The sequence below is a fragment of the Ambystoma mexicanum genome, chromosome 2q (genome assembly GCF_040938575.1).
Source record: "Ambystoma mexicanum isolate Mex_15411 chromosome 2q, UKY_AmexF1_1, whole genome shotgun sequence".
Taxonomy (NCBI): domain Eukaryota; kingdom Metazoa; phylum Chordata; class Amphibia; order Caudata; family Ambystomatidae; genus Ambystoma; species Ambystoma mexicanum.
In genome coordinates this window covers 1373610689-1373637001 of record NC_090924.1, presented here as the reverse complement: position 1 = coordinate 1373637001, position 26313 = coordinate 1373610689, and the positions used below count along the sequence as shown (strand labels likewise).

Below are 26313 nucleotides of genomic sequence, written 5' to 3'. Positions count from 1 at the left end.
AGTTTGTATATGCGATCCCAAGTGCATCGAGTTTATCAAAAAGGGGCTTGGTAAAGAGATTGTATAGAGTAGGGGCAGTACAGGATCACTGTTGGACTCCGCAGTGAATAATAGTGGGAGCTGCATTTGCTGTGTCTGAGAAGACTTTCTTTGCTCTACCTTCAAGGAACGAGGTGATCCAAGAAAAGTGCGCTGCTTGCGTTAGGTGTGCGGTGAGGGTCTTGTGGTCCACAAGATCGAAAGCCGCTGAGAGGTCTATAAGGATTAGGAGGGTGGGCTTGCCTTTGTCCAAGATTTGAGTGATTTGATGTTTTAAGTCCAGCAGGGCTGTTTCGGTGCTGTGCCCTTTGCGGAATCCAGACTGTCTTTTTCCTAGGATGGAGTTAGTTTCCAGGTATAGTTGGATCTGACTGTGAGCGGCCTTGTCTAATATTTTAAGGAGAAACAGGACAGTGGTTATGGGCCGGTAGTTATTAGGCTGAGAGGGATCTAGCGTTGGCTTTTTCAAAAGGTGGCACACCCATGCCTCTTTAAGGCTTTCAGGGACGATGCCCGATTTAAATGACGCGTTGATGAAGGCAGTCAGGAGTGGAGCAAGGGGCTCGGCAGACTCCTTAATGATCTTGGGGGGGCATACATCGCCCTTGCATTGCAACCGTTTAAGGTGTTTAAAGAATATCTTTCAATTCACATTCTGAGATGTCTTTGAAAGCGAATTTAGGGAAGTTGATGGTTTTGTGGTTGGGCAGGGTCTGTGTAGGTTGGTTCTGGTTCAGCAGGGCTTTATAATGGTCTTGAATTTTGTTTTGTAAGAGGTCTATTTTTTGGAGCATAGCGGCTTGTATGCTTGTGCACCATGCTTCATCTTTAACGATCTCGTCAGTGCAGATAGGACGAGCTGTGAGTTAATTAAAGATGGTGAAAAGTTCTTTAGATTGGGAGTTGGCGTTGGATATTGAGCGATTATACGCTTCAGATTTGGCAGTGAATATAGTATTTTTGTATTTTAGGGCAGCTGCTTAGAAGTTTTCTTTAGAGGTGTCATAGGGGTTAGTCTGCCAGCTTTTGAGAGCCTGGCGTTTGGTAGTACCCAAGGTTTGGAGCTCTTCTGTGAACCAGGAGTTTGCGTGGAACGACGTTTTCTTTCTTGCCTTCAAGTGGCGCCACAGAGTTAACTGCGTTAGTTAGTGTGTCCTTATATATAACAGCTAGGATGTTGGGAACTTGCAAGAATGGAGGTGCTAGGCAAGGGAGGTAAAGATAGGGTCAGAGGTTATCAGCAGTTAGATTTTTTGTGCTTCTTGCAAGTGTGGCAGGGGCATGTGTGGTAGTTTGGGTGCCGGGGGGTATGGGGACGGTTGTATGCAGTTATGGTCCGTCCACGGGTAAGCAGTGTTAGAGGTGATGGAAGAGGCACAGTTGTGGTCAACCACCCAGTTAAGGGTGCGGCCATTGGAGTGGGTAGGGCTCAGGAGTTTTTGAGTAAATCCCAAATCGGCGAGGCCCTTAGTGAGTGATATGGTGGTTTTATCATTGGGGCCATAGAATCCTAGGTTAAGGTCGCCTAGGAGTAGAGTTTTGGTGTTTATTTTTAATATTTTCACTGATTATGTGAGAGATGCGTCCCTGGAAATCTGCAGGGAGTCTGAGGGCCCTATAAATCACGTGAATATTGATGGTGTTTTTAGGTGATAGTGACAGCTTAGCTGATAGGATGTCTGCGTTACCCTCCCATGAGTGAGGGATGGGCCTGAAGGATAATGTGACTTTGAAAATTAGTGCTACCCCCCCTCCTATTTTAGAAAGTGTATCCTGTCTGAGGATAGAGTATCCTACGGGTAGGGCTAGTGTGATGGCTGGGCCAGATGCCTCATGTAGCCATGTTTGCTCTGTAATGGATCACTGAGTGGCACGTACAGTTTGCAAATAGGCTATTTTCGATTGATGCAAAGATAGGTACAAGCCTCTAGGTGGCAACTCTGAGAGCAGCAATCAATCGAGGTTAATGTGTGTATACAAACAGTGCCGAGCGCGGCAGCTCAGTTATTTATATAGGTACATGTAACCCAGTTCAGTTGTTAAACCAGCGGCAGAATACCTGGTGAGATCGTCGGTAAGTAGCGCTACTTTAGCAAAATACAGACTTTGATAACGATAACAGTAGGCTGCTCAGCTAATCATATGCCATCATCTAGAATCCATGGCACATAGATGTAAGGACGCAATGTAATGTAGACACGTCATGTATGAGGTAATAATAACGGACAGTAGTTCACTTTAGTCAATGTACAAGGGGCACTACCATCAGGAAACTAAGCAGAAACACCAGACGTTACGAACCAGAGTGGTGATGGGTGTGAAAACCACTTTGTTTATATAGCTCAGTGTGCTAGGAGGGAGTCTTTCAATGGGATTTTACACTGTAGGAGGTGGGAGATCCGTAGACAGCTGTCAGGTTTGGAAGCCTTTTTATTTTGCCTCCAAAAAAGTTTAGCACAGATTATAAAATTAAATATTTACATGACTTTCGATAAGCACGAAAGTAGACGGACAGACGTTGTTTAACACAGGAAATACAGGTGAGTATCGACCTCTTTCTTGTCGAGGTACAATTTGCAAAGTAATGCACAAGTATACAATACAGCTAAGTGAGAACATAGGATTGTTGACGAGGTGCAACCCAAGACTGTGGTACGTCCAGGGATCTAAACAAGACGGTGTACAAAACACTATCTATAAACACATTAACACAGGGGTTGTGTCACAGAACATCGACACTGGAGTGTTTCGGCCATGCAGTGCTGGGTAAGAGCTCGAGGTGTAGGTGGCCTTCATCAGGATGATCGCTGATCTTGATGCTGTCCGTGTTGGTAATCTGTGGGGGAAGGGATAGCTGTAAGGATCTCAGGGAGTCATTAATCAATTTAAGTATTACTAAATAATGGCCGATTAGTGCCTAAATACACTGTTGGTGTATCCGAGGGTACAGTTTACCGTCTGCTAAAGTTGCAGCGGGGGTGCTGTGCTGGAAAGTCCTTTAAGGAGTGCCGGACTGAAAACCCATTTCAAAAGGTAACATGGGATGACGTGGAAAATTCAGGTCATAGGGCCGGAAACTGGGCCTGAAGCGTCTGGGAGCTGAGAAAAAGAAGGTCAACAAACTGTCATTTTTCTCCCCAGATCTAGACTATGTGGGTCAAGTAATGTCTTAAAGATCCATCCTGCGTGGGATTGTGTGGGTTGGGTATATGAGTGACCCAAGGCCAAAACACCAATGGTGGGGGTGTCCGCAATGTGTGGTGAAAGTGGTGAGGGTAAAAGCATCATGGAGTGCGCAGTGCTGCGGTGGGTAGGCAGTATGCAATGTCGGAAAGTGACTGGGCAGTGAGTAGAATCCATGGAGGACGTGCAGGCATTTATCCACAAAGCTACTTTAGTGTTTTAAAGCGCGGTGGTGAAATCAGATCTATGGCGTACCGCCAAGTAGTGACAGAAATGCTGTGGTATTGCGCCACTAAATGGTGTGCTGGAGACAAGCATGGTTTTATCAGGTGCTGCCATTGTGATGAATAAAGACAAAACCCGTGAACTGTCAGGAACATGTATGGGAGCTATGCACGGTGTTGTATCAAAGTGCGGCCAGAACGTTTTAAAATAACATGGAAACAAGCAACACCAGTGACCCCATTATCAGAATGTTTAAAAGGAAGAGAGAAACATGTCTAATGCCTGCGGATTGCGCTCTCGAAACACCCAGACTAAGACCTGCATCAGTGCGGTCGTGAGGGAGTACAGGACGTGCCCCCACCCTTGCCACAAGACCGCAGAGTTGGGGAAAGGGAAAGGGAAACTTACCGATGCGTGAAGATTTCAGCTGCACTCCTCTCGGCAGTGGTTGCTGGAGAAGGAGTGACAGTGCAATTCTTAAAAACACACCATTGGTAATGGTTCTAGCCAATGGGGTGCTGGATATGTGCAGGAGTAAGCACATAGCCGGGGGTAAAGAGACTGCACCTGCCATAGGTGGAGAGTCAGCCAATGGCCTTACAGCACAGTGTACTTGAAAAAACGTACCTGTGATACTCATGGGTATGCGAAATGCAGAGTGCTGCAAATCTGCCTGATGCCATGGAAATGCATTTTGGATGGTGGAAGGTTCATCATGGGTAGCGGCTAGGCATTCCCTGATGGTATGAATACACTATGATGTGCAATTATAGGAGTATTGTCATAAGAAAACATAAAAAATAAAAACTAAGACAAAATGCCTCTATCTCACAGGGCAAATGGAAATAATGTTGTTAGGTGCATGGAGATGCATGCAGAGCGCTATACGCCTGCCTGAATCACATGGGTATTAATGTTGGAGGGTAGGATGCTAATGGGTAGGTGCTGTGGTACTATCAGCTCCTGGTATCGTGATTGAACATGAGGTTGTAATTTTACCACCCAGAGGTATTGCAGAAATGAACAACTAAAATGACAACAAGAAACCACCACAATCCCATATAGCAAACGCAACTGGTGTTATTAGATGCAAGTACATAGATGATAGGACACAAAAACTGTGGTAATCAGGGTGATAAGTTCATAGTGCATCCTGTCTTTCAACCATAAATAGTGCAATTGGGTTACTAGAGTGGCATTTCTAGCAACCTGGCTTCACATGGTGATCTTGCTAGTGGGGATGGATGCACAGCTAGAGGACAAACACATGTGAAGGGAGAATGCCAAATGACTAGGGACTGCTGATATAAGTCCATGGAGTGATCTCAACGTCCACAGTGTGGGCGTAGTCCACCTGTCTGGGTCTAGGTTCAAGGGACCTCAGTCCCGGAAGGGTTTCCACTCAACGGTGAGATTTAGGCCAGTTTTGACTGTATCAAGTTTATGGACCCATTTTAGTTCCAGCTTAGTGAGGGCTAAATTAATGTCTCCTCCTCTTTTCTGTTGTTGGAGTTGCTGCAGTTTAAGGACCCATTTTTGTTCCAGCTTAGTGAGGGCTAGATTAATGTCTCCCCCTCTTTTCTGTTGTTGGAGTTGCTGCAGAACGCTGCACCAACTCCAACAACTGAAAAGAGGAGGAGACATTAATCTAGCCCTCACTAAACTGGAACAAAAATGGATCCATAAACTTGATACATTCAAAACTGGCCTAAATCTCACCGTTGAGTGGAAACACTTCTGGGATTGAGGTCCCTTGAGCCTAGGCCCACACTGTGGACGTTGAGATCACTCCATGGACTTATATCAGCTGTCCCTAGTCATTTTGCATTCTCCCTTCACAGGTGTTTGTCCTCTAGCTGTGCATCCATCCCCACTAGCGAGATCACCATGTGAAGCCAGGTTACTAGAAATGCCACTCTAGTAACCCAATTGCACTATTTATTGTTGAAAGACAGGATGCATTATGAACTTATCACCCTGATTACCACGGTTTTTGTGTCCCATCATCTATGTACTTGCATCTAATAACACCAGTTGCGTTTGCTATATGGGATTGTGGTGGCTTCTTGTTGTCATTTTAGTTGTTCATTTCTGCAATACCTCTGGGTGGTAAAATTACAACCTCATGTTCAATCACGATACCAAGAGCTGATAGTACAACAGCACCTACCCATTAGCATCCTACCCACCAACATTAATACCCATGTGATTCAGGCAGGCGTATAGCGCTCTGCATGCATCTCCATGCACCTAACAACATTATTTCCATTTGCCCTGTGAGATAGAGGCATTTTGTCTTATTTTCTATTTTTTCTTATGACATGGCTCCTATAATTGCACATCATAGTGTATTCATACCATCAGGGAATGCCTAGCCGCTACCGATGATGAACCTTCCACCATCCAAAATGCATTTCCATGGCATCCAGGCAGATTTGCAGCACTCTGCATTTCACATACCCATGAGTATCACAGGTACGTTTTTTTTCACATACACTGGCTCTAAGGCCATTGGCTGACTCTCCACCTATGGCAGGTGCAGTCTCTTTACCCCTGGCTATGTGCTTACTCCTGCACATATCCAGCACCCCATTGGCTAGAACCATTACCAATGGTGTGTTTTTAAGAATTGCACTGTCACTCCTTCTCCAGCAACCACTGCCGAGAGGAGTGCAGCTGAAATCTTCACGCACCGGTAAGTTTCCCTTTCCCTTTCCCCAACTCTGTGGTCTTGTGGCAAGGGTGGGGGCACGTCCTGTACTCCCTCAGGACTGCACTGATGCAGGTCTTAGTCTGGGTGTTTCGAGAGCGCAATCCGCAGGCATTAGACATGTTTGTCTCTGCCTTTTAAACATTCTGATTATGGGGTCACTGGGGTTACTTGTCTCCATGGTTTGTTAAAACGTCCTGGCCGTACTTCTCAACAATACCATGCATAGCTCCCATATGTGCAGGCATGTCTCTGCCGTTTAAACCTTCTGATAATGGGGTCACTGGTGTTGCTTGTTTCCATGGTATTTTAAAACGTTCTGGCCGCACTTTGATACAACACCGTGCATAGCTCCCATACATGTTCCTGACAATTCACAGGTTTTGTCTTTAGTCATCACAATGGGAGCATCTGATAAAACCATGCTCGTCTCCAGCACACCATTTAGGGGCGCAATACCACAGCATTTCTGGCACTACTTGGCGGTGCGCCATAGATCTGATTTCACCACCGCGCTTTAAAACACTAAAGTAGCTTTGTGGATAAATGCCTGCACGTCCTCCATGGATTCTACTCACTGCCAGTCACCTTCAGATATTGCATACTGCCTACCCACCGCAGCACTGCGCACTCCATGATACTTTTACCCTCACCACTTTCACCACACCTTGCGGACACCCACACCATGGGGGTTTTGGCCATGGGACACTCATATACCCGACACGCACAATCCCATGCAGGATGGACCTTAAGACATTACTTGACCCACATAGTCTAGATCTGGGGAGAAAAATGACCGTTTGTTAACCTTCTTTTTCACAGCTCCCAGACGCTTCAGGCCCAGTTTCCGGCCCCTATGACCTGATTTTTCCGCGTCATCCCATGTTACCTTTTAAAATGGGTTCTCTCAGTCCAGCACTCCATAAAGGACTTTCCAGCACAGCACCCCCGCTGCAACTTTAGCAGATGATAAACTGTACCCTCAGATACACCAACAGTGTATTTAGGCACTAATCAGCCATTATTTAGTAATACTTAAATTGATTAATGACTCCCTGAGATCTTTACAGCTATCTCTTCCCCCACAGATTACCCACACGGACAGCATCACGATCAGCGATCATCCTGATGAAGGCCACCTACACCTCGGGCTCTTAACCAGCCCTGCATGGCCGAAACACTCCAGTGTTGATGTTCTGTGACACAACCCCTGTGTTAATGTGTTGATAGTGTTGTGTACACCGTCTTGTTTAGATCCCCAAACTTACCACAGTCTTGGGTTGCACCTCGTCAACAATCCTATGTTCTCACTTACCTATATTGTATACTTGTGCATCACTTTGGAAATTGTACCTCGACAAGAAAGAGGTCGATACTCGCCTGTATTTCTTGCATTAAACAACGTCTGTCCGTCTACTTTCGTGCTTATCGAAAGACATGTAAATATTTAATTTTATAATCTGTGCTAAACTTTTTTGGAGGCAAAATAAAAAAGCATCCAAACCTGACAGCTGTCTACGGATCTCCCAACCTGATTTCTAGCATTTTGTATACGGGTATCCTCCTGGGCAAATCAGTACTCCGCCAGGTGCCCTTTATATACTTCTTGACTACAGGAGGTGGGCAAAGTCATATCCAAAGTCTCAGGAAAGTACCAAAGGGGGGTTGCTTACTGGGCAGTGTGGGTCACAACAGAGGTGGATGAGTGCACAGATGGCAGTATCACAAGTTAACAATATCCTGGCCCTGTCCTCTGTCAGCTCTAGACAGGCTCAGGACAAGAAGCTGCCTTGTTGTGTGTGCCTTAGTGGGTGGGCCGGTGTTCGCTTGCCGTCGGGGGATTTGATGCAGGTCAAAACACCAGCCCTGGTGACAGACTACTAGAAACATGTAGCACAGTCTATATACCTACGTAGAGGCATGAGCCCTTTGATTTGTTTAGCTGAGTAGGCTTCAGGACCCAGTTCTCACCTCCTTTTTGTCTCGATACTTGTCAACTTCCTTTTTCAGCATCTCAACTCTTCTGAAGGACTCGAGGCTGTTGATGCTATACACCAGAACAAAGCCGTCCGCAATAGAAAAGTAATGTTTGGGCAAGTCTAGACCCTCATGGAGACCACGGGTATCATACAGGCGCAGTTGCTCCCGTACTGCACGGTCTGTTTCCACTGAAGCAATGTAGACATCTTCCTGCGTTTCGCTGGCTTCCATTCCTGCCAAAAGGTGGGACGAATACAACAGTTAAGATTCAACATCTATTGTACAAAACCTCAACATTAGCAGAAGTAACAAGATGCTGGAACTGTCACAAAGAATCCTTATATGTATTCTCCTTCCTATTTCTTGCATAAAAGAATAGAATTATCAACAGTACCACCTGGCAAAGTTCTTCCAACCCAGAAGAGTGGAATTAGGGAGTCAGAATGTGTGAAGGGTATTTTAGATTGATCCATTACATACATATTAGCAGCTGAGAGACAAAGTGATGAACTAAGTTTGTTGATTCACAATAAGCGGTACAATATGAAGGATTCTATCAATCATTGGCAAGTATTGCATTCCGTCCAGTGATCACATATCAGGAAAGAGCCGAGAGGATAACGAGCAACAAGGTCTCATAATTTAGAGCATGCTTTTTTCCATTTAAACAAAGTGTGGAGTGGGGGTCCCTAACCACCAATAGAAGCCTGCAATCCATGTTTTCTTTGTTTTTCTCACTGCTTCCAGCTCTCTAACCAATCAACAAGTGTGCATGCAGGATCTAAACACCTTCAAAATGCTTCCTTGTAAGGGACCCTTTATGAGGTGTGTACACTGGGCAATGAGATAAGGACAAGCTGAGTACAGGAATGGCCAGGTGAGCCTTCCTTCTGCTCCCCCCCACACCCACCGAGCCTCAGCACAAACTCTAATAGCATTAGAGCGGTTACCATCAGGCTCTCTTTAGTGAAAGTGACCATTGTACTCATTACATGCATTTCGCTAGTGACCACTTACTTGAGCTGCAATCACCAACTAAACAACAGAGCCCTCTGGTTCATGCTCAAACACATCATTAGCACATGGATTCAATTATACACTCATTTCCAACCAATCAAAATTGTCAGAAGGCAGTCAATCTCTGATGAAGACATCATTCCAAACATTCTCACATGACCAACACCCTGACAAAAGCACAGAAACAAGTGTCTTCAGCTGTTTAAAAGGCAGAGGGGAGAATGTGCAATTCAGTTCCCCAAATTAGCACACAGCAATGAAAGACAACATGTGTTAAGTTTATTGATACCAAATGATGTTCATTAATAAATTACATGTTGAATTGGGTGCGCTCATTTTGTTTCCGGACTGATAAACACATCCACTTTCAGTTAAACAATGCCATGCGTCAGCAGCCTTCAAGACCTCGGGAAGGATCATCATCACTTGGGATAACTATCCCTTTTCAACTTCCTGCCAGGGGTGCTGGTCATTAACCCACGACAATGACCCCTCTTTTGTTCATGGGGGCAGGTTCTGATCATGCAATAGTAACCCCTCCTCTATAAGGCCTAAGCATAATCCTTCTGCGCTAAATATGGGACAGACAGAGAGACATAACTAAACTATGACAGCATAAAGCGATGTAGAAACAAAGGGCTCCGTTTACAGCCCTGGCTATTTGGCGCATTACCACCAGTAGTAATTGCTGTTACCGTCAAAGGTAATATAAGAGGCACAACGCCATGACAGTTTTACTGACATCTTGAGGTAGTGAATGCAGATATTTAATTACCTGCATCTGTTTTTCAAATCTGCATACTTTATTTCTGAATTTTTAGCATAGTCGCATCCTGTTCTTGAGCATGGAAATAGATTATGTGCATTGTCATAAGGCCAATATAACCGTTTTTGTTGTTCTACTTTTGGATTCCCATGCCCATGCGGCAAACAAAAAAAAATCTTGCCTTGTTGTGCCTGAAAACACCAGTGTATAGGCGCCATACAAATGTCCACTAAATAAAAAAATAAGTAGCGCATCACTGTACAATTTTTCATAACGCAGAGAAGGTCATTGTGCAATGTTCAGAGCATTACAGTGCAAAAGTGTTAAGAAGGCAGGCATGAGATATGCCCACATTTAGGGGCGGAGAGGTCTTAATTCAGTCGTTTGTCTCCTCCAGTCACAAAAGGAAAAACATTTGAAAACTTCAGGAGGGGAGCCACCAGGGGGCACCAAGATGTGCTGAAGCATCTCTGTCGGTCTCCTCCCCAGGGCGCCTAAAAAGGAGTCTGAACCCCCTTGAACCACCAGGAGAGGAGCTCCGACCCCCCCCCCGGAAGTGTGCGGACCCCCCAGGCACTTTTTGAGTGAACTTTCGTTCGTTGGCGGAGTCGAGACGCCTGGGATTTGAGCTTGCTACGCTGGCCGGGGGAGCTGTGTGAGGACCGTTTCCCGCCGGCGGTTTCGCAGCGGTTGAGGACTGGTCCCGGTGGGGGAGGGGTTCCCGGCCCTCCTGTGGCTAGCGTGTATTGGCATTCTCGCTGGAGGACGGTGAAGATCGCCGGCTGGGCTTGCCTCCTCTCCACCCTGCGGCGGCCCAGTGCCTTCTCGCCCCGGCGCTCCGAGTGAGCGGGTCCCTGGCGTTGGATCGGTGTCATGGCTTTGCGAGGGATGTGAGGGGCAGGAGCGCAACTCCTCACTGGACCCGTTGCCGGAGTTGTCTGCTCCTGCCCTGCTTTCCCGCGGGGGCCCGCCTTGATGTCGCAGCCATGGGAATTGTGCCTGGAGGGGGCGGCTGCTGAGGGCGGGCATCAGTAATCCTGGAGCCGCAGAACTGATGAGCCTCAGCCGACGTGGGATCCCTGCTGTCGGTCGTCCGGTGAAGCTTGGCAGCACTTGCATCGGCTGTGTTCCTCCCCCCTCCCGGAAAGTGACTGAGGCGTGGCGCATAGTGTAGGTCGGGCCGAGGAGTGCTCCGGCGCAGAAAGGCGGCTTTTCTTCTCGCTGCTTCGAAGGTTGGTGTCTGAACAGCGAGGGAGCCGATGCCCCGGGAGTCTGCTGTTCGACGAGGTGGTGGTGTTGACTGTGGTGGGGGCGTTTGGGGCGAAGGCTGCCTCTCTGCTCCTCTGGGGATCGTGTGCTGTGATCAGAGGAGCGGGCTGCCGGGCCTATGGGAGAGCTCTGACGAGGCGTGCCCCTTGGAGCAGAAGTCTGGTGGAGGAGTTGGTGAGGCACGGCGGCCCTGACGCCCGCAGCGCAGTAGGAGGCTTGGCGCTGGGAGCGGGTAGGGGGCCTGTGGGGCTTGCAGTGCTTTCCTGCTATACTGTGGTGGTGCAGAGAGGAGCTGCCTAAGGGCCCAACCCAGGCTGCAGTGGAGAGTGAAGTCAGGGTGGACTCAGTCCACGTGTTCCTGGGTCGCCTCAAGGAGTGGGGTGTCTGCTCTCGCTGGAGGATTGGAGGTGGGTGAGTGGTCCTCCCCCTGAAGACTCTGTTGGACTGGTATCGAGCTGGACATTGGTGCTGGTGCGATTGGTGGGGGCGTTTTAGGCCATATGAGCCACTGCTCCAGGAGCCTGCACTACATTGTTGGAGTGTCCAAGTGAGTGGAGGTGTGAGGCCAGCCGGTCCGGGAGCGGGCCCCATTCCAGCCGCTCCTGGGGTTTCTTTGTGCTTGTGTCTGGGGTGCCTTCTTGATCCCCCTTGAATGGACTGGGCGCTGACCCTACAAAGATTTCGGAGAGTGGAGGTGGAGGGGGTCGGGGGGGGTGTGGGGGGGAGAACACCATGCAGGCCGGGGCTCAGTTGGAGGCATCAGAGGCCCTGTCGGCGAGTCGCAATATGGCGGTTCTGCTGGAGGAGATGAGGGGCTTTCGAGCAGAAGTCAACAGACGCCTGGACTCTCTGGATAAGAAGGTCGACGCTGTAGAAGATAGAGTTCAGGCACTAGAGGCCAACCAGTCATCGGCAGACCTATTCGAGACGCAATTTGATATGAGGCTGGCTGAGCTTGAGAGGCGGGAGGAGAAGGTTTCCCTCAAGCTGGACGACCTAGAAAATAGGGAACGTCGCTCCAACTTGAGGTTTTTTGGTATGCCGGAACTGGAGGGGGAGTCCCAAGCGGACATTGTGAAAGGGGTCAAGGCGATTGTGAGTACTCTTATTGATGGCGAGAATACCAGTGAGCCCACAATCGACAGGGCCCACAGGGCCGGGGGATGTGCGGAGGAGCCTCATACGGTCCTTGTGAAATTCCATTACTATGTTGAAAAAGCCAAGATCCTGGATTTAGCACGTAAGAAGGGTCCCGTCGACTGGAAAGGAGCTCAAATTAAGATTAATCAGGATCTCTCGGCGCTCACCTGGTTCGACGGCGCCTTTGTGGCCCATTGACGAGATGGTTGTAGTCTAAGGGGGTCCGTTACAGATGGGGCCATCCATTCTCTCTTGCCTTTGAGCTGGATGGCTATACGTATTCTCTTTCCTCAGAGGCGGACATTCAGCGGGTCTCACAGGAGCTGTTGGGAGACCCCCCTTCAAAGGTTGAAGTCGTGGGGGGGAATAGATCGGGCGGAGATCGCCCTGGCCCGTCGGGTTTTGCGGGTCGGCGGCGTGTGCGGGGGCACAGGAAATTCAGGAAAGTGGTGCCCCCGTCCCCGGAGCAGCCTACGCCCTGACTTTATCGGTGTAACCTTTTGGGCTGGTTCTTGGAAGGAGTTCTGAGGGGCCATTTTGGTGGTCTCTCCTTGGGTATGACTGCTCCTTGGGCTATTTGTTCATTGCTTTGTTTCTAGCTTTTGCTGAGGTGTTTGGGGTGGGAGGGAGGTGACCTCAGGTGGGGGTGTTTGGGAGTTATTGGTTATGAGAGGGGGGGGCTCACAATGTTAATTGCTTTCATGTTGTGGGAGGCGCCTGGGTGGGGGTGATTTCTGGTGGCCTGGTGGTGCGGCAGTGAGATGCTGCAGTCTTTCCAGGCACTTGGGGGGTGGGGGTGAGAGGGTATTGTGGTTCTCGGGGTGGCAGTAGGGTGGGAAGGGGAGGTTTGCAAATTGTTCTTTTGGTTTGAGGGGTGTGTCCAGGGTTGTCCGGGTTTCTGTGGGGTAGGGGTTCTAGGGGTCCTTTTTTGGTCTCTTCAGGTGCGAGTGAGCAGGGAGTGTGGACATTTAAGAGTGGTCCTCTTGTGGGAGGGAAAACATCATATGGCCAGTCAAATGGGTGACTCTTTGCAGAGGTTGCTGGTGGGGTCCCTGAATGTGCAGGGGTTGGATTCCCCTACGAAACGGTCCCTAGTGGTGAGGGAATTCTCTAGGCTTAAGCTGCACTTTTTGTTTGTCCAAGAAACCCACCGGGTTAAGGGGAAGGAACCGTTGTTGCGATCTAAAGCTATTCAGTCTTTGTTCCACTCTCCGTATGGGGCCAAGAAGAGGGGTGTCGCTGTGTTGATTTCCCCCAAGGCTTTCTTTGTTCCAAAGGCCCATCAGTCCGATCCGGAGGAGCGCTGTATAATGGTAAGGGGTCAGTGAAGGGCAGGTTGTTTACCCTGGTAGGGATTTATGCCCCGAATGAGGCACAGGATCTCTTTTGGGAAAAAGTAGGGGAGAAAATTCGGGGCTTTGCGGAGGATGCACTGATAGTTGGGGGGGGATTTCAACATGGTTCTCTGTCCGGATAAGGATAAAAAATCCCTCTCCCCCTGCCCTGACCAGCGGGTTCAGAGGAAGTTGGCGGACTCATTTCGGCGGACCAATGAAATGTTGGGTTTGGTAGACGCGCATTCTGTAGAGGAGAACTGTGACCCCCTCTTCACTTTTTATTCTGTGGTACACAAAGCGTTCGATGATAGATCTCCTTTTGGTGGATTCCACATTGCGGAACAGTGTCATTAATTTCGGTGTGGAGGTAGTCCCGTGGTCGGATCACAATCTAGTTTGGGCTACGCTGGGGGTTCCGCCGGCGATTCTAGCTAGGGCGAGGTGGATATGCAACGATAGCCTGTTGCTAGATAAGGAGCTTAAAGAGTCTCTACTGGGTTCAATTAGGGAATATTTCCTTCTTAACGACAGAGGGGAGGTCAATGTCCAGGGAGTGTGGGATGCATTTAAGGCCACCATAAGGGGCGTGCTCATAGAGATGGGCGCGAGAAATTGAAGCTGAGGAAGCGAATTGCTAGCATTCAGTCGGGAGGAAAGTTAAGATCTCAGATGGCGTTGTGAAAATGGGTGGAGCTTCAGAGTCTTAAAGCTAAATTGTCTGCCTTGCTAGTGGGACAAACGGAGAGAAAACTGGCATTCTTGAAACAGCGGTATATGGAGCGGGGGGAAAAGGCGGACCGGGGGAAGGAGTCTTGCAGGATGATAGGATAGCAGCGCAGTTTGGGCATTATGAGAGGCTTTACGCGTCGGAATATTCTGGGGACGGGTCCGATGTAGATTTATTTGTGGAGTCGCTGCACATCCCTCGCCTTTCCGCGGAGGGTGTTGACATGTTGGAACTCCCAATCTCTCCCCAGGAGGTGGCGGGCACTATTACCTCATTAAAGAGCGGTACGGCTCCGGGGGACGAAGGATTCACGGTCCGGTTTTAGAAGACGTTCTGTTCGCGGTATCCCCTTTTCTGGCTAAGATATTTAACGCTGCCTTGGACTCTGGTTCCCTGCCTCCCTCTATGATGTCAGCTCTCATTGTAGTGTTGCTGAAGGATGGGAAGGATCCCGACCAATGTCAGTCCTATAGGCCCATCTCACTGCTTAACGTAGATGTCAAGATTCTGGCTAAACTCTTGGCGAATAGGCTGTCCAGATATCTCCCCTCTCTGGTTCACGGCGACCAGGTTGGATTAGTTCCTGGCCGACAGGGGTCGGATAATGTGAGGAAAACCTTGGGGCTAATGCACGAGTCGTCGAGGCTAGATAAAGGAGGCCTATCTCTTGTCTGTGGACTCTGAAAAGGCCTTTGATCGAGTTGAGTGGCTAACCATGGAGAGGGTGTTACGGAAAATGGGCTTTGGGGACAATTTTTTCAAGTGGATCGCCGCGTTATACAATGGTCCCTCAGCTAGGGTGTTGGTTAATGGTTGCATGTCACTGGGATTCTCGCTTTCTCGGGGTACGCAGCAGGGATGTCCCCTGTCTCCTCTGATATACGCGTTGGCAATGGAGCCATTAACCTTCGCAATTAGGGCTGACGAGGGACTCTCGGGGGTACGATGTGGGGACCATGAATTAAAATTATCTTTGTTTGCGGATGATATTTTAGTGTATCTGACAAACCTGCGCATGGCTCTACCGCGGCTGTTGGGTCTGATCCGCCGGTTCAGGTCCTTCTCTGGGCTAAAGGTTGAACTTGTCTAAGTCCTGTATAATGCCTATGGGGGGGGGGATCTGGAACTTGAGGGGAGGAAGGAAGTGTATTGTGTGCGAGGGGAACGGGATTCCATCAGATACTTGGGCATTACCATCTCTAGGGATCTAGGTAGGGTGTTTGAGCTCAACTTCCCTCCCCTCCAAGCCAAAATCCAGAGTGATCTTTTAAGATGGGCCCCCTTTACCCTTTCTTGGTTTAGTCGGATGGTGGTGATTAAGATGAATATTCTCCCACGACTCCTATATCTTTTTTTGTCTCTTCCTTGTATAGTGCCGGATTCCTTCTTTGCCTCTTTGCAATACCGTGTCCTTCGTTTCATATGGAATGGGAGGAGACCCAGAGTGGGATTGACTACCCTGACTCTCCCCAAGTCCTTTGGAGGTCTTGGTTTGCCGCATTTTAGAGGGTATTTCAAGGCAGCTCAATTACAGGTTATGTTGGAGCACTTGAGGGACGATTGCGAACATACTGGACGTATGTGGAAGATGTTCAGGTTCATCCAAGAAAAGTCAGGGACTTCCTGTGGGCTCCCCCGAATTCTATTCCAGGGGCAGTCAAGTCCCATCCTGTTCTTGCCGTTCTTTGGTCGGTCTGGAAGCCCTCTATGGACAATAGGCCTCTCCCATCCTGGCCCTCTCCCTTGTCGTCCTTGTGGGGTCCTCCGATTGATCTGGGCAGGAAGGCGTTCCGAGAAACGCAGTCCTGGTCCGACCAGGGGTTGGAGAGGGCTGCCCAGTTGTTCAGGGATGGGTCCTTCTTGGAGTATGACCAGCTGTTGGAGGTGTTTGAGGACAAGCCACCTACGGTTTTTGAGTATCTGAGGCTGAAGGGAATCCTTACCCAGACGCGCTGGGTTGCCGACCTGTCGCACCCCTTAACCCCGTTTGAGAGGGTTTTCGCAGAAGCCAAATCTAGGAAGGGATCCCTAAGATTTATAATGTGCTAATTTCTTCTGATTTAACAGGAAGGCAGTCTTTCAAGCATATCTAGGAGGAGCGGTTGGGCTTGTCCTTAGACGATCAAACGTGGCAGTCTGTGTTTAGGGCAGTGTCTCCTGGAGGGTTATATATGGCGGCGATGGAGCATAATTTTAAGATTTTGCACTCCTGGCATTGTCCTCCGGTGGCCCTTTCTAAGATGTTTGTGGAAGCGGCCCTATGGTGCCCCAGATTGTGTTCCAATAAAGGCACCTGGTTTCACATGTGTGGGAGTGCCCAGTTGTTTGCCTTTACTGGGCGGAGGTCCTTAGTTGGATAAAAGATATATTGGGGACTTGTCCTTTCTTACATCCGCTTGAGGTCCTTCTGGGCACTCCCTTACCCGATAAAGAGGTGGGTTCCTTCTTGAAGGTAATGGGGGCCATGTTGAGGGCGTGAAGACTGGCTCTGGCTCAGAAGTGGAAGAGTCCCACAGCGCCCTCTAAGACAGAATGGTTCACCAAGCTAATTGCCATTTTTGAGTATGAGAAACTCTCTGCTATTGCCCACGATACTATGTCCTCTTTTTTGCAGGAATGGACTGTGGTTATTCTTAGTACAGACTGTGAAGCCTTGAAATTATGAGTTGCTTTGTGGTTCTATGTGTTGTCACCGGGGAGGGACAACTGATGCTGCTACCAAGGAACATGAGCTTTAATATGTGCGGGGACCCCGTCACCAGCTTGGCCTACTGTACTGATGCCCTTGGTGGATCGTCCTTGCTCTTAGCTTCTTGCACCGGTATTTCTTGGAGGCCTAGACAACCTGAAGTTTGGGGGGGGGGGAATAGGGAGGGAAGGGGTGGGGGAGAGTGGGGGTAGCTGTCGGGTGGAATCTGTTGTTTTTCTTGATTTAATGTCTTTGGGGGAACCTGTTTATCTCTTGTTGAAAACTTTCAATAAAAATAAAGTGGAAAAAAAAAAAAGACTTGGAGACGTTTTACAAAAAAACAAACTTAACCTTCACCTCTTGAGTGAAGGTATTATAAGGCAGCATTCCAACTTGCAATCACGCAGTAAATTCCCATACACCTGCAATGTAGTAGGTGGTATTAGGGTACCTATCAGGTCAATGTTAAATTTGGCGGGTGGCCCGCCCCTTTGCCCACCCCAACCACGCCCCCTTCCTTGGTCCTGCCCCTTTGATATACATTTAATACACATTTTATATAAATTTGATAAGAACCCCAATCATTTTTTATAGCAATTTGATGATCAATTTTGATATAAATTTGATATAATTAATACAAATTTGATATACATTTTATATAAATAGGTCTAAGGGCGGTTCTAAGGCTATGACAGCGCTGGCGGGGGGAGGGCTTATAACGCAGCTATATAGCTTTTGTTGTAGGCCTGTAAAAAACAAGTGCTTCCCAGGGGATTTCCAGCGTGGTATCCCGGATGCAGCGATTATGAACTGCTACAGTTATGACAAGGGGAAACAACCCCCAGAAGTTCCGACGATTCCAATGATAGTTATACCCCTTATTGTCTTATGGGGGAATGATGAGATGGAAAATGCTTAGGATTTGAAGGCGTATCGCAAGGCCCGGGGAGCTCCTCGAGAACCTGGCTACACTCTTGCAAGCCCCCGCTCATTGTCACAGTTATGGGCCATACGTGTAAATAATAAGGGTACCTGTCAACCAAACAATCCTTCAAGTAAATAATACAACTGTATTTTAAAAAAATGGATCTTGGTGGTGAGGTTACAGCAGCACTAGTCGGTTAGCCCAAGTAGTTCAGACCTTCTTCAGGACAAAAACGGGTGTGGAACTTTCCTCACGCTCGTAACAGATATTGGTGGAAGATGCCTTCACTAGTTTCTTTCTTCAATATTGATTGTTGAGGGTGGCACAAGCCATAGTAGTGAATCCAAAGTGCTTCAGTGGGAAGTATACAGAGGATGTTGTTAATGGTGACCCTTCAGTCACCCTCCGCTTGGGGAAACTTTTCTCCTTCTGGCAGAAACAGCAACGTGGTGGGGGTCTGCTGGCTCCTTCTCCACAGGCCTCGTCGCCAGCGAAAGAAAGCTGCTAAACACACAAGGTACACTTCATGGGTGTTTATTCATCAAGAAATATAAGGCATTATCAGACCCCCACACTTCCTTCAACCCCTTAACCACTATTAAATCTAAACATTCCATCCCTGGGCTTGAAAGCCCAGATTCTATCTTGCAATTCCACATTCTACCAAGCACGCCCATTGCAACAAAAACAGAGACACATGTTGAGCTCTAAACGCCTTGTAGAAAGGATGCCCTTAATACAGCCGCTAACGGATCAAGGGTTGGGAAAGGGGCAGAACTATGTATCTAAAACATTGTGGGCTATACAATCAGCGAATAACCCCCTTCTGAAAATGAATCAGTTTAGCTGGAGGTGTCCGATGTGTGTTAGAAGCACCATTGAAAAAACAGTTTACAAGTGGGGGGATAAAGCATATCAAAGACAGCATGGTAGAGCAACATGCATGTGACTTTGTAAACTGAGCTAGGAGGATTGAGAATGTATAGGTTTTCATATGTATTTGCACTTATTTGCAGGAAATAGAAAATTAACACCTGATGGAAAGTGATCAAATTAAAGTGAAACCTGCCATTGCAGGTGTACAAGTTACTTCTTGCAACCAGATGTCACTCAAATTCATCATGAATAACTCTGAATATTTAAAATAAGGAGGGGCAAGGGGAACTTTTCAGTAGCAGGCATCCCCAAACAGTGAGAGCCTTGTCCAAACTATTGCACAGTGTGGGTTACGCTTTCTTTACAGAAAAAACATACTGGCCGGTAAAAAGTGTACGGATTCAATGTCTGCAAAACAATGCATCAGCGGTGCCCACCACAGCCTAGACTTGATGTCGAATGCACCAAATTGTTGGACAAGTTTGCAAAGAGGGGCTACCCACATTCTGTTCTAGAGGAAGCCAAGGAGAGATCATCCAGTGTGAGTAAGGAACTACTCACACCTAAGATTAAGAACAAAGAGACACCATTACTCTACATTTCGAAGTATTCTCGTCAGTTTCCAAGTGGGAAGAGCAATTGAAAGACACTGGGGAATTCTCCATAATGACCCACTGCTCGAAAAACTATCCAAGACCCAAATGATGGCCTTTAAAAGAGGCCAAAACTTGAGAGACAAACTAGTAAAAGTGGAGAAACCCCCTAAAGAAAAACAGCTGTTTTTGCAAACAACAAAAAAGGGCACATTCCCATGCTTGGGATGTTCCCATTGCAATAATGTAATTAAGGGGCAAAAGTGTAACACATCCCCAGTCGGGCAAGAAATATAAATTGCAAGATTACGCTACCTGCATGTCAACAGGGGTCATTTACGCAATTAAATGCCCTTGTGGGAAACTGTATGTGGAGCATACAGTGGGGTATGTTAGGAGAAAAGAGGGTGCGAGGCGGGAGTTGGAGGCCAGGATTGGGGAAGCAGAGGTGGAGTTAAGAACAAAGGCTCACAAAGAACCTGGAGGGATTTGAAAAAGGCCAGAGCCGCCCTAGAAACGTTACTTGCTGACGAATCTGCACAACTCCTTTTACGGAGTAAGCAATCTTACTATATACATGGGGACAAAGCCAACCGCTTTTTAGTGGCTAAATTGAGGCGGCAGAAAGCCCGGAATCATATTGTACAGCTCAGAGACCGGAATGGGAACTTGGTGAGGGGGGAGAAGGAATTGGAAGGGGTTATGCTTTCCTATTACACCAACATTCTAAAGGGGGAGAACCTAGAAAAGGAAGAACAGGTGACCTTCTTGGACCGGGTAACTCTGCCACAACTTAGTGAGGCAGACAGACTAATGCTGGAAGACCCCATATCAGTGGAAGAAGTGGGGGAGGCAATAGGGGCATTAAAGGGTCATAAATCCGCAGGCCCGGATGGGTTAAGTAACGTGTACTATAAAAACCTTCAGACCGATCTTGGTAGGCCCTCTAACGAATTTGTTCAATTCTATCAGGGACTCTGGGCGAATCTCAGGAGATATGGGCTGGGCCACCACGGTCCTCCTGCTAAAGCCGGATAGGGACCCCTTGGATTGCTCCAGTTATCGCCCCATCTCACTATTGAACGGGGATGCAAAAATCTATTCCACTGTATTGGCCCGTAGGTTAGCAAGAATCCTCCCCAAAATAATACACCCGGACCAGGCGGGCTTTATGAAAGGGCGGCATACATATGACAATATACGCAGGGCCGTGGATACGATCGAGTGGGGGCGGAGGACTGGGCAGAGATTCTCGGTGTTAGCATTAGATGCCTCTAAGGCTTTTGACAGCTTGCACTGGCGATATCTGCAACTTGTCCGAGAGGATTGGGTGCGGACCGGCATTTATACGCAAGGTGATGGCGAATTTTGTGAACCCGTCGACATGGCTGATGATCAATGGACGGCTCACAGACAGCATTCCTATCCGTAGAGGCACGAGACAGGGCTGCCCATTGTCCCTGCTGATCTTTGCCATGGCCATGGAGCCGCAGGCAAAACGAATCCGGGCTGACCAGGGTATCCTAGGGGTGGAGGTTGGGACGGATGGTCCTCAGAAGGTGGCCCTCTACGCAGACGACATCCTCCTGTTCATGAAGGACACGACAAATTCCCTCCCAAGTTCTATAGAGTTGCTGAATAAATTAGCTGAAGTTTCGGGGTTTCACATTAACTACTCTAAATCTAAGGCACTTAATATTACAGAGGCTGCCGAACAGGTGTCAGAGTGGGAGATCCATTATCCCTTGAAATGGGAACAGAAAGCTATAAAATACTTTGGTGTCCATTTAACCCCCACTTACAATAGGTTATATGGGGCTAATATCCCAGGCCTTTTGAACTCCTTGTCGCAAGACCTTAAACGATGGGATTTGCAGGAACTGTCGTGGCTGGCACGTATAGCTGCGGTCAAGATGAACCTGCTTCCCAGGTTTTTGTACGTGACCGGTGCCCTGCCGATACGTATACCAAATCCAGCAATTAAAAAGCTGCAGGCAGATGTGATGTCCTTCATCTGGAAGGGAAAGAAACCGAGGGTTCCCAAGAAAGTCCTATTTAGACCGCAAGTCCTTGGGGTTCTGGGGGTTCCAGAATTCCGCAGGTATTTATGGGCAGCACAGGTGGCCCCCATGCTACAATGGCCACCTAGGGACAGTCAAAATAGGTGGGTGATCTTGGAGAAAGCAGCCTCAAGGATGCCCCAGGAACACTTGGGCTTCCTCGCAAGTCGACATAGAGAGAAAGGAGGCACATTATTGGAGTCTTCCAGGGCCACCTTGTGGTATTGGGATAAAGCACTATGGGGGAATAAGGTGGGGGTGGGAGGAGGCCCGCTTACCCCGGTAGCTCATAATCCAGATTTTACACCAGGTTTTCAGAAAAGTTTCTGGAAGCAGTGGGGAGGGAAGGAACGGGCTCTGGTACTAGGGGACCTGTATTCGGAGGGTGAGCCGTAACTTTTGAAAGTTGTAAAGCAAAATTCCAGATACCGGAGACAGAACGTTTCCATTACGTCCAACTCTGATACTGGATCACCAATGGGAAGGTAAGAGAGAGAGCTGTAAGGGCTTCCCACAGTGCTGGAGCTTACGGTACAAGAGGGAAAGGATGAGAAAGGGGTGTCAAGACTGTATAGGCTGATGGGGGGAGCAGACCCAGAGGAGATCCTTCCATACATGCATAAATGGGCTGAAGATGTGGGGGGACCTATCTCGGGGGAGTCATGGGACCGCATATGGCATCGCACTGCCAAGGGTTCCAAATGTACATCAATTAAAGAGGGGGCGTACAAGCTTTGCCTTCGTTGGTACATGACACCACAACTAATGCACTCCATCAATGCGGACTATTCCATCCTCTGTTGGAGGGGCTGTTGGCAACCCGGGGACTTAATCCATATGTGGTGGAGGTGACCGGTGGTGGAGATCTATTGGAAGGAGGTTCTAAGTCATATAAAGGAGATAACCGGGACCCAATTGCCATTTAACCCGGTGGTCGTCCTGTTGGGCGATGCAGTGGAGGGGAGCTACGCTAACTCTGGATGCAGGGCTGGCCTCATCACTCACATGCTGAGCGCAGCAAGAATCACCATCGCGCAGGCGTGGAAGAATAAACAAGGGCCTGTGGTGGCCGCATGGTGGGTTAGACTCTGGGGGGTGATGGCCATGGAGAAAGTGACAGCAATTGCTGAAGGCTCCTACTTTAAATACATCAATACATGGGCACCGCTACTTGAGTTCATGGACGACAGGGATCAAATGTACTTTAAACCCAGGTTGCTTCCCAATGTCTCTATCCTGTAACCGGGGACGCCTGAGTAGCAAGAAGGTTTGGGTTTGGAGGGGGTTCTTCTAGGTGGTTGGTGGTTGATTGTAGATGCTATATTCCACACAAATGTTAAAGTGTTATTGAAGCGGTGGGAGGGTTTGGGGGTGCGAGGGAGTTGTATTGTTGTATTAGTTAAATCTCAGCAGCAGATTGCATCCCTGATGAGAGTATTTGGCGAAAAGGACGCTGGCGTCATCATTATTTGTTACTCTTTTTGTTACACGATCACTTGTAATTTGCTCTGCTGAAAATAAACACAGTTGATCAAAAAAATTAAACAAAAAAAATGTAATTAGTCCGGGGTGTGTTGGCCGGCCCACTGATCACAATTTCTTGTTTATGAGTATCTGATATGTTAATTTCATGTACATTCATGAACACAAAAGACCCAGAATACTCTTATAACACGATCTCTACTGTGGCCAGAGTGTAATTCTTATACACGTGCAACAAGGCAAATCACTATCACCTCCCCCAGCCTAGCCACTTAAATAACTAACAGGGTTACAATATTATTCATTATTTTTACTTCATTTTACAATAACATTAGATCTAACTAATAATAACAGTATGTTGATGTAAGTTTACTAATAAACTTTTGCGATGTTCCAAGATGGCGCCCATATACACACCTTCAAGATAGCACCGTGTACATAGGGACCCTGAATAGTCCGTTTTCTATGTTTATGAACTCGCATACAGACAAAGATGGTCTAGGTATGCTCTGTGTTTGCTGACAACTAAGAGGGTTGGCAGGGAGATGAGGAAACCCACCGCAGAACGGACGAGGAGCGCATCCATCTGTTTGGAGCACGCGTGACCTCGGGGAGTAGCACAAAGAAGAACGAACATTTTTTGTCTGCGATCGTGGATTTCCACATTAACACTGCGGAGGTAAGCAGTAGTCAGGGAAGACAATTATGTATTTACTCCCAATGTAGCCCAAGAGGGGCTTTTTAGTAACATAGCTCACTCCTCTATCTCGTTATTTTTATTTTTTTCTAGATAGAATATCACAGATGATCCTGTGTTAACAGTGCCTGCTACGCCAGGATTTCCAAGCAAAGACGAGTCATAGCCCTCTTACTTTCTTCAAATCTCTCAACTTGAGAGGTAAGCCATTCTACTATTCACAGCGTTTTTTTCTAACACAGCAGTATATTTTTGTTTTGTACTTTCAAAGTCCAGTCACTTGGGTAAACTCGCTGATATCACATGCTGTAAGGGGCCAACAGTTTTATTCACCATGCATTTTTGGAGATTATACAGGATGTACAACATCACAGGGATTAAGGTTGCGCTACTTACAGATATATTCCCCATTTCTTTACTTTAGGTGCTCCACACTCATGAGAGGAACATTTTTTCTAACCGGTGTGTGAGGAAGTGGAACACACCATTTCACCATATTCAGGAGAAGACACAAACTCCACTCACTCTACATTCAAGGTATGCTTTCTCGAAACATGATGTCGCTCTCATAACTATATGGTTTCTTAACTGATTGATTTGGGACGTGTAGTGAGTATACCAGTGCACACTGGCTACAGTAGAGGCCTCTAATATATTAGAATAACAATGACTATCATGTTACAATGTCTTTTGAATTGTGCTCAGAATGATATATCGACACATATACGACTAATTGGCAATGTTATGTATAGCTGATTATACTTTTGTAGATACATGATGTTCATGTGAAGAACACAGGATTGAAACAGTTTTCATTTGTTTATGTTTTCCAGTTTAAACTACTTGGCTCAAGAAGAAGGGATGCTCATCCCGAAACGCGTCAGCCACTTTTGAATTGTATACATGGATTATCATTGCTTATCATCATATTCTGTTGACAGCTAATTTGGCTTTTGCATTTTAAGTTTTAATGGTAAACTAATTGTGACTACAATTAAAATTTCTTTGGTTTTTTACTAGATGAATGATCATTTTTGTTATTCATAAAACGTATATACTATTGAGTTATAACAACCAGCTTATTTGACTTTGATGAACCATCTGTTGATGGATTTAAAATAAAGTGCACGGGACGGGAGGGCTCCTACCTTTGGATCCTCTTTTCTTTTTCTACATACATGTTATAGTGATCCTGTGCCAGGGTCACGTTTCCTCCCCCGCACCTGAAAATAATGACAATGCATTACTTACCGTAAAAGCATTTCTGATGGTTGTATCTGCTTAGATTCACATGCTGTGCATAGGTCCGACATCCAGTGGTCACTGCGGAGTATTGCATTTTGTTTTTCGTAGTCGAAAAGGGGACGTCGACAAGGCGTGTCTGTAACACTATCCCTATAGTGACGTGCGTTGTACCCACAATCCCTCACGCGTCGAGGTCCCTCTGTTTGTATTTTTCTGCCCTGAGGGAGCCTTATAGACGTGAGTGAGTACAGAAAAGAGAGATATAAAGGAAGTCTATGTTCCTTCCATCCGAGCGGGGAGGAAGGGTGGGCGCATGTGAATCTAAGCAGATACAACCATCAGAAATGCTTTTACGGTAAGTAATGCATTGTCTTCTGATGTTTGTTAATCTGCTTAGAATCACATGCTGTGCATAGACTAGCGAGCAGTACCCGGAGTTGGTGGTGGGTTATGAGAAGGAACAGTAGAGAAAAGATGTCTTAATACTGCCTGTCCCACCTGGGAGTCAGATCTAGAGTGTGCATCTAGACAGTAGTGTTTTGTAAAGGTGTGCACAGAACTCCAGGTAGCCGCTTTGCAGATGGACTCAAGGGGAACATTTGCAATGAATGCTATGGAAGCCCCAGTGCCTCGAGTGGAATGTGCTCTTGGCTTGAAGGGTAGTTCTCTCTTAGCAAGAGTGTAACAGAGAGTGATGCATTGAACAATCCATCTAGATATAGTGGATTTTGAGACCGCATCTCCTTCTCTTCCTGCTGCCACTGAGATAAAGAACTGATTAGTCTTTCTCAGTGGTCTGGTTCTTTCCATGTAGAACATGACAGCTCTGCGTACATCTAGTGTATGCAGACTTTTTTCTCCCGAGCTGGAAGGGTTTTGAAAGAACGTTGGTAGTTCTATAGTTTGGTTTACATGAAATTTCGAGATGAATTTAGGTGCAAACCTTGGGTGTGTGCGTAGAACCACTTTATTTTTGTGAACTGTTACGAAGGGGTCTAGTACAGAAAGAGCCTGTAGTTCACTTACTCTCCTAATGGAGGTGATAGCTATTAGGAAAGCAGTCTTAAGGGTGATATCTTTAAGAGTTGCCTTGTGCATGGGTTCGAAGGGAGGGCCCATGAGTCTGGAAAGTACCACATTTAAGTCCCATCCGGGAGCTGGGTTAGCTATCGGAGGGTGTATCCTCTTTACCCCCTCCATGAAGGCTTTGATAACTGGTATCTTCCACCACGACACTTTAAGTTGGGAAGTGGTGTATGCAGAAAGTGCCGCTAGGTGGACTTTAATGGAATTGAACACTAAACCTGAATCCAGTAAATGGGTCAAGTATAGAATAATGTCAGTAGGAGAGCA

The 26313-nt window shown here is 47.4% G+C and overlaps 1 protein-coding gene across 4 annotated transcripts in view; it reads right to left on the bottom strand.

Moving 5' to 3' along the window:
• The window catches only part of NKIRAS1 (NFKB inhibitor interacting Ras like 1), a 231405-nt gene that overhangs the window by 62229 nt on the left and 142863 nt on the right, over positions 1-26313 (bottom strand). For all 4 annotated transcript variants that reach the window (XR_011303416.1, XM_069648860.1, XM_069648858.1 and 1 more), the window contains one exon: positions 8129-8370. Coding sequence is in view for 3 of the 4 variants with exons in the window: in XM_069648860.1 (XP_069504961.1) it covers positions 8129-8370 (242 nt within the window). In the remaining variant the exon portion in view is untranslated. The remainder of the gene's footprint in view (positions 1-8128; positions 8371-26313) is intronic.